The sequence below is a fragment of the Pundamilia nyererei genome, unplaced genomic scaffold (genome assembly GCF_000239375.1).
Source record: "Pundamilia nyererei isolate P.nyererei 1_Seehausen unplaced genomic scaffold, PunNye1.0 scaffold00376, whole genome shotgun sequence".
Taxonomy (NCBI): Eukaryota; Metazoa; Chordata; class Actinopteri; order Cichliformes; family Cichlidae; genus Pundamilia; species Pundamilia nyererei.
Genome location: NW_005187777.1, coordinates 150,622 through 158,663, shown reverse-complemented (window position 1 = coordinate 158,663; position 8,042 = coordinate 150,622). Strand labels below are relative to the sequence as shown.

General features: G+C 41.2%; 1 protein-coding gene across 2 annotated transcripts in view; it reads left to right on the top strand.

Moving 5' to 3' along the window:
• Nucleotides 1-1,203: 1,203 nt before the first annotated feature.
• ramp1 (receptor activity modifying protein 1) overlaps nt 1,204-8,042 on the top strand; it is a 60,468-nt gene continuing 53,629 nt past the window's right edge. For both annotated transcript variants that reach the window (XM_005752725.1, XM_005752724.1), the window contains exon 1: nt 1,204-1,776. In XM_005752725.1, coding sequence (XP_005752782.1) covers nt 1,719-1,776 — 58 coding nt within the window. In that variant the 5' untranslated portion in view covers nt 1,204-1,718. The remainder of the gene's footprint in view (nt 1,777-8,042) is intronic.

Below are 8,042 nucleotides of genomic sequence, written 5' to 3'. Positions count from 1 at the left end.
TCGTTGACCTTGTGTAAACTCTTTTTCTTCTGTTTTATCCTCCTGTCTGACCTTATCTGTGGAGCTCGCGGTGAGGGAATTGGGTCCTGACTCTGTCAGTGGGAGATGATTTGGCCACTTTCAGGTTTCCTTTCAGTCGTGCCACTTTCTGAATTTAAATTGTCTCTGAGCTTCTTCTGTAGTTCTGATATCATGATTTTACAAAGCCACACCTAAGGGAATGACATGAAGGCCTGTATAAATGCATATATGAGTCAGCTTTAGACCTTTTGATGACATTTTGTTTTGACACTTTAAAATACATAAAACATAAATGAAAACAAATAAAGAAAAAAACTTTCAGTAAATTTTAAAGTGCCTTTCCATAGAATATGAAGTTTTAATAAATACATGAGTAGGTTTATGTTTCTGCAGCTTCTGGATGTTATATTAATTAATGCTAAAGCTGCAAAGTAAAATCTGTCGCTTCTATTAATTTTATTTCTTTAAAAAAAAATATTCTTACTTGTACATATTAAAAATTTATAGAAACAAAATACTGCAAATTAAACTATGCAACCACCTGAATCTGATAATGGCTATGAAAACAGCTTAAAGTGAAACAGTTTTTACTACACAAGAGGTGCAAATATACAATTATGAAGGAGAAAAATAAACACTTATTTCACCAACTTTACCTCCTGAGGACTGGAGTTGTGATAGTTGATGTAAATCGCTGTGTAACGCTCCATATGAACACTAGATGTCGCTGTTGGACAACTGCTCTGAACCCGTGCCACGCTTGAATCCGTACTCGCTGCACCTGTCCTCATCTTGTCACCACAGGCGGATGCACAGTGAATCGAATATAGTGAAGAGAATATAATTTTGTATAGAATCACAAAACTATACATTTCTTGTTTTTTTGGACTTTAAAGTTTATTGTTGCAGCTTCTTCAGATGGAACTCGGAACTCTGCGGACTCCTCTGTCTTTTAGTCGAGTTTTTATTTGCACCTGTTTATTTTCATGAGTTCTCGTCATAGTTTTTAATTATTTAGGATTTTTTTTTATTTGGTTATATCGTTTATTGTTTATTTAAAGTAATAGATATATCTTTTACAGACTTCTGGGTTCTCTAATTTAACCAATCAAAGAGTGAGAAAAGAAGTACAGCTCCCTCCCCCTCCCTCCGCTCTTCCAAATCAGCCCCGCTCCCCCTTCCCGCACTGTTTGGGTCTGTCCGGTGTCCCCATCACTAACCGGGACCCATGTCCTCGGGGGGAAGCAGTGAACCCTGACACAGTCGCTCAGCTCCACTGGTTCCATACTGGTGCGTCCCGTTGCGCACGAGAGCGCTTGAACCAAACACCGCACGCTTCCAGTGACGTTTTTCGGATTTCTTCAGACCTGTGGACGGCTTGTTGGAGAGAGAGTTGCAACTTTACGACTCATTATGTTTCACGTCTGGATGACTCGGTGACAGGAGGACTCGGGGGAGTTGAGGTAGCCTACAGCAGGAACAAGGAGCAGCCTCGGCTCTCCCCCGAGCGGTTTGCGCAGGGTGACACAGTGAAGCTTTTATTGGGGCTGATTGACCGTGCGGCCGGATTACATGGGCTTCTTAAACAGCAGTTATTTATGATGCTACCAATTACTCGTTGAGCTCTTGTTAGTTGCCGTTCCCTTCACTTCCTCGCTTCCAAACTTCAGTCAGTGGATCGTTTTGAGAGCGACAGGATGGGCTCGCAAACCTGCACAGCTCTGCAGAAACAGGCGCTCCTGTGGTTCGTTATAGGTGAGTCCCACACACCGTGGTTTAAGCGATGCTCTTCTGATTAAGGCACTCGAATATTTCTGGGCTAAACTATGAGTTTTGTTTGAAAAATATCACAAAGAAGATCCTAAAACGGAAAGAAATAGACGCATCCTGCCAGAACAGTGTAAAAGAAACGGGTTTGGATGCAGTTCTGTTGAACTCGCCTTCCAACCCGGTGCTATTCACGCCTTTTACTTACCTCAGACATGTGAAGGAAAATGAGAAGTTTTTGTTTCCTTTCAACATAAAATACGAAATCGTGCCAGCGTTTCTCAAACTGCTTTTAATTGTAAGAATAGAATATAAAATATTTCAAACAGTTTTATATCAATTATAGGACGAGTGTTTCTCATAACATGATATGAGATTTATTACTCGACTACTGGAGGCTGGGTGGTGTGTAAACACGATAATCTCTGTTTAAACTAAAGCATAGCAGCGATGTTGGGAAGTGGCATGTTTCAGGATGGATGTGCGCGCTGGAGACTGCAGTTGGCTGAAAACTTTCCTTCTTTTTGATAACAACCCAGAGAGTGAGACTTTAGTGAGATTAGTGAGAGTGAGGTTTATTAAAGTTTATAAACGGTTTAGATGTGCGGAACTGACTTTGTTTGGGCAGCTTTTCCTTTGTTTGGTTTGTTCTCAAATGATTAATAAATTTTTAACATAATAATTTGTAACATTTGTTTTTTTTTTATCTCAATAATGCACTGAATAAAAGTGTATTCTCTACACAACAAATCACACAAGTTATCTTTTTAATTGTGGTGACTGTTTGTTTGGATGCTTATCAACTAAAACCAAGATGAGCTCAGGCAGGACACGACGCTCTGCTCTTTCCTTTAAACACACAACAACACACACATGATATTTGCATAAAACAAAACACTGGCCAACACAGCAGAGAATGCAAAGCTGCAAATCTGACTCGAACACAACAGTGAATCCCACTTTTAGGTGTCACAGCGTGCTCATAACGAAGGAACGACACTGTTCTATTACTGTGTTCCACTCAGTGTATTTCTCTAAACCACTGTGACACCATCTGCCTCTGTAGCGGGCACAATTTATTTTACTTTCTTAATTAAAACCATTGCTTTTGGCTTCCCAACAATGTTTAGGTGGCTGATGGTATCAAATTAACGTGCACGTGAATGGCAGGACCCAAGGTTTCCCTGCAGATGAGATTGTGACAGGATGATCGATGTTATTAATTTCACCTGTCGCCAGGTTTTAATGTTGTGCTTGGTCATCGCGTTTGCAGCTCTTTAAAGTTGTTGGTACAAACCTGTTGCTTGGTGAAGCGGCTCGCTTTGGAAACTTAAATAATCTTAGCAAAGACAGCCACCGAGAGCCTAACCAGAAAACCTCTGGTTAGGCTCTCGGTAAGTGCCACTATGTTTGTCAAAACTAGTGCCTAAGATGGGTTTTTAAAAGTGTTTATATTTGATCTGAAAGGCCACACGTCCAAGCCGAGTGGAGAACAGGTTGTTGTACGATACAGTTGAGAGGTGATATTCTTCAAACAGGTGGGACGACTGTGCACGTATATTTTAAACAGTCTCTGCAGACAGACATTCGTGGAGTTGGACTCAGTTTTTCACAGAACCGGAAAAGCTTAACAAACAGTTGTGTGACAAAGAATTAGTGAACAGCTGGCGAGGTATGACACAAGTGTTGGTGCTAGCAATTCTCAGAAATGGTCTGAAGAAGGCCTGGTGAGGTTCAGCATGGGGTTTAAGGGCGATCATGTGCAGCAGAATTAAGACATGAAGGAAAAGTGGGACGCGCAAAGACGAGATATGCCCATCAAGAGCAAAATAAGCAGAGTCCTGTTAGAGGCAGAAAGATTATGGGCATCTCATTCTGTATATGGATCACTTTCCCCCCTAACTTCATTCTCCCTCTTTCTCGCTGAGAGCACTCACATGTTCACGGCACTCGTAATTTTAGACTTATCATCAGATTCAGCTGACATAGTCTGAGACATAATGCTAACCACTGAATGCTTCACCCTTAGCTGAACTGTAATATGAAACCTGTCTGCTAACCCTGAACTAAATATTTGACACTGTGGTCGCTGTCCCTTCCTCGGGTGTTTTGAAGCTATGAGCTTGTCAGTGGAAAAAGAAAATGAACATCTGCACAGCTGAAATACGCACTGGAAATATGTGGCAAATGTATGCACGCTCAGACTGTGACAGTCTAACAGCAGCATTCAGGCAAGCTTCCTCTACTCTTTGTCTTTTGTTTCCTGTAACTAATGCTCTGTGTAGGTGTTTTTTATATTTACAGAAAGAGAAAGTTATGAATCATCGCAGTACCGCTGAACTGCCACATTACTGCTCCACAACATTTCTGTCTAAAATGGGAATTTCGAAAGTTTTCCTCCCAAAACTCACTTTTGTTAATATCTAACAGACCACTTGGAAATGGCAAATCAAAACAAACCCTGGAACTCGCCACAGTCATTTGTGCCATGACAGAAGCATTTATTTCTTTTAATTTTCCATGCTAGTTTTCTTTCACCAAAGAGTGCAGAATGGATGAAGGGGAAGGAGTCTGTCACTCGTTCAAAAAGGGCCTGGCACATAGAGAGAAGCTTTAATCTTCTCTCTCTGACGTGATCGTCTTTCATCTGACGGCTCAGGATTTGATTTGAATCCTTTCAAACATTTTGCACACAGAAGCAACTCAGTCACAGTGAAATGTGAAATGACAAAAGGTAAACACTTTATAGAATGACTCAGGGGGGAAAACGTCTGTGACAATTTGGCCATATTCACTGAATATTTTATAAACAATCAAAATGGTTGACACAGTTTACACAAACTGAAGTACGAAGCTCAGATTGGATCAAAGAACGCCGCCTGTCAGGTCCCCGTAACCAAGATTGTGGGAGCTGCTCTCATAAATCTGGGTCTCGGGCGAGTTTTTAATTGAACATTCATCCAAAGTTAAATATAATTATAATAGAGGGGAAGCCAGTTTTAATGAATTTCATTTTGGAGGCTTTATTCAGAATCAACTGGTCTTTCAGATTCATCTTGCTGGCCATTGCAACCGTTTCTCCTGCTGGCCACAGAGCGGTCCCAAGCCGAAGCTGCTATGAGACTTTAGCAGCACGAGTTAGCCAAAAATAATGGCTGTCTCTTTCCGAGCAGTTACTTGTTTACACAGTTTATTGGTGTTATTGTGTCCAGGCAACAAGCATACGTGGGAACGCCAAGGACACACAACATAAACAGTCCTGGGAACCATAATAAAGCTTTTTTTTTTCACTAAAATGGTTGTAAAAACAGAGGAAGATAAAATGAAACTGCGACACAGAAGCTGAAATAGATATGAACTCAACACTAATTTATTACCTCGTAAAAATGATGAATGGAACACGACAATTGTTTGTGGTTGGATAACAACTCGCTTAAATCTTGTGGAACATTTGTGGCTCATCATGATTGCTAAACGCTGCGAACAATTTCAAATGTGTGCATCTGCTCTTTGTTTTGATAGTTTGCATATTTTGTTTTTAAATCTGCAAAGACTGTTTAAAAGTGATGCTGGGGATGGACCAGTCCAGCTATACCAGGCAGGCGGCGCTAACATATAGACACAGACATCCATTTGCACCTGTGAGCAATTTAGCAATAAATAAATGACACGTTAACTGCAATAACCAGCAATAACCACTGTGCTGCCACATACTGTCCAGTCATTAAGCAAAATTAATAAGACGGATATGCTAATTATGCAATTTTACTGATAGTAATTGATAGTACTGAAAAGCTAGTGGGGTGGCTGTAGCTCAGGAGGTAGAGCAGGTCATCTACTGGAAGGCTGGTGGTTCCATCCCCCCAGCTCTGCATGCCAAATATCCTTGGGCAAGATATTAACCCTAAGTTCTCCAATGCATGCATCCAAGTATGAAAGTTAGTAAGCACTTAAAATCATAAAAAAGTGAATGTGGCATGTTGTATTAAGCGCTTCGAGTATTCTTTCGAGTAGAAAAACGCTCGATAAGAATCAGTCCATTTACCATTGTTTTAAGTATGAATTTGGCCTATAGCAGATGCAGACACTGATATTGTTTCTGTTTGTGTATCATGTTTTTTTATAACTATTTCTCGTCTCGTGCCAAGAAAATAAAGAAATCTTCTTTCTACGCTGACGTGAACAACAGAATCGTCAACAGCTGACATTTCCAAATGCATCGTTGCTTGGCGATTGGCCCATATCGGTCAACAGAGCCAATATTGGCCAATAGCAACGTCCAGCCAAGTTATCAGTCTTCACTTAAACCCGACAGCTGGTATGAAGTGTTTGTGCTGATATGTGCTGCTGTGCGTGATGGTCCGAGCCGCCCTGTCATGTTTTTTTAGAAAGATGAGGCTCTTTCCTGGCAAAACTTCCACATGAGTCATACTTGTTATTTTTTTAAATTGTGCTGTTTTTGAACTTTAACATTTAGCATGCTCGCTGTAACCTGTGGAGTCTGAGATGTGTTTCGTGTTTTATACAGTTTCTCTGAGCTTTGCATGGCCTGACCTTGGTGTCGGTTTGCTGGGACGTCCACTTCTGGGTAGACTGATGACTGTTGTGAATGTTTTCCACTCATGAATAATCTTTCTCGCTGCAGGATAATGGACTTAAAATTGTTTGGAAATGGCCTTTTAGCCCTTCCAGATTGATGGGCAGCAACAATTGCTTCTGTAAGGTCATTGCTGATGTCTTTCTTTCTTGGGATTGTGTTAACGCACACCTGAATGCTCCAGACCAGCAAACTACCCAAAACCTCTGATGCTCACACTTACTGATGATCAACGAATCAAGTGCATGTCAGGAGGAGCACCTGGCTGTTCTCAACCTCTTAATTCCTACAGAAGCAGTAAAGGTGCACTTAGTTTTCCACACATATTGGCTCAGTTTTTCCCAAATAAATAAATGACACGGTAACCTCTTACAGAACCAGATGTTTTTTTATTAAGTACTGATATGAAAATCTTTAGTATTTAAAAAAGATGTAAATTCTTTTGACAAGAAACCATTTTCTTTAGTATGATTTCAGCAAATGTTTATCCCACCACCTGAAGGAGAAAGCAGAATTTTTAGATGATGAAATTCTGCCTTTTTCTTTAGCAGATAAGCAGTTTGCTTCATCAGTGTGGAAAGGTTTATCCGTCCAGTGAGATGTTGTGTTCGGTTGGCTGACATCCACGAGCCCCAGCAGGCACGGATCTTTTTTGATGCAAGGGTGTGAACACAAGGGAACACAAGGGGGTGAGAGACAGAAAGAGCACAAGTTCGACCCCGACTGCTCCAGACACCTTTTCAGCAGTCTGTGATGCTGCCACCAGAGACAATAATGATAATATTTCTGTCAGGTTTTCGCCTCGCTCCTCAGCTGAGCTATCAAATATCTGGATAGATTGTGCAAAAGCTTTTCTGTCTCTGTTCTGCTTGGACAGGGTGCGTATTTCTAATATGAAGGACTCAAGGGAGCATTTTTTAGAAGCTTCATAGAGCAGCAGATAGCGGGGGAGGCAAGCAAGAGCTCGAATCGCTTTAATGAGACAGAAAGAGATAAGCGAGGTAGGTGTGGCCCGGCTGTGAAAGTTTTAATCGCGCTGATTTAGAATTGTGTCTGTTTTGTAAAGTGTGCGTTTGGTGTGTGTCTGTGTGCATCCTGTGCAACAAGCCCGCCCACTGGACCTCAGCTAATTAGATAGATGGTGAATGAGCCAAAGACAGCCAACAAAAGTAGCCATGCCCTGTTTGATGGAGCTGTTTTTCATACGGTTATCTAATAATCATGCGTAATACTAGATAACTTCCCTCGTGCACTTCTTCATCTGTGTGAGTTCATCTCCTTCTGCGGCTTCTCTATTTATAAGGAAAGTTAAGATATCCTCTTTCTGATTAAATAACTCTGCCTCACGCTTCAGTGGGATGTCTTCAAGCGAGCAAAGCTCACAATTAGGGCTGGGCCATATCATACTGTTCACGGTAATACCGGTATAATGTTCGGCAACGACAAGAAAATGAAATATCGCGATAGAATATGGGTAAAACGCGCATGCGCAGTGCCTTTGTTTTCATATGCACATGGTGGAAAAAGCATGGTGGCGACGCAGAATGAGAAGGACGAAAGCGGATCGTTGAATGAAAAAGATGAACCAGAATTGGTTTGTAAAAATGTTGCAACTTCAGTTTTGTGGAACTGGTTTAGCTTTCGTCCGTCAGATACA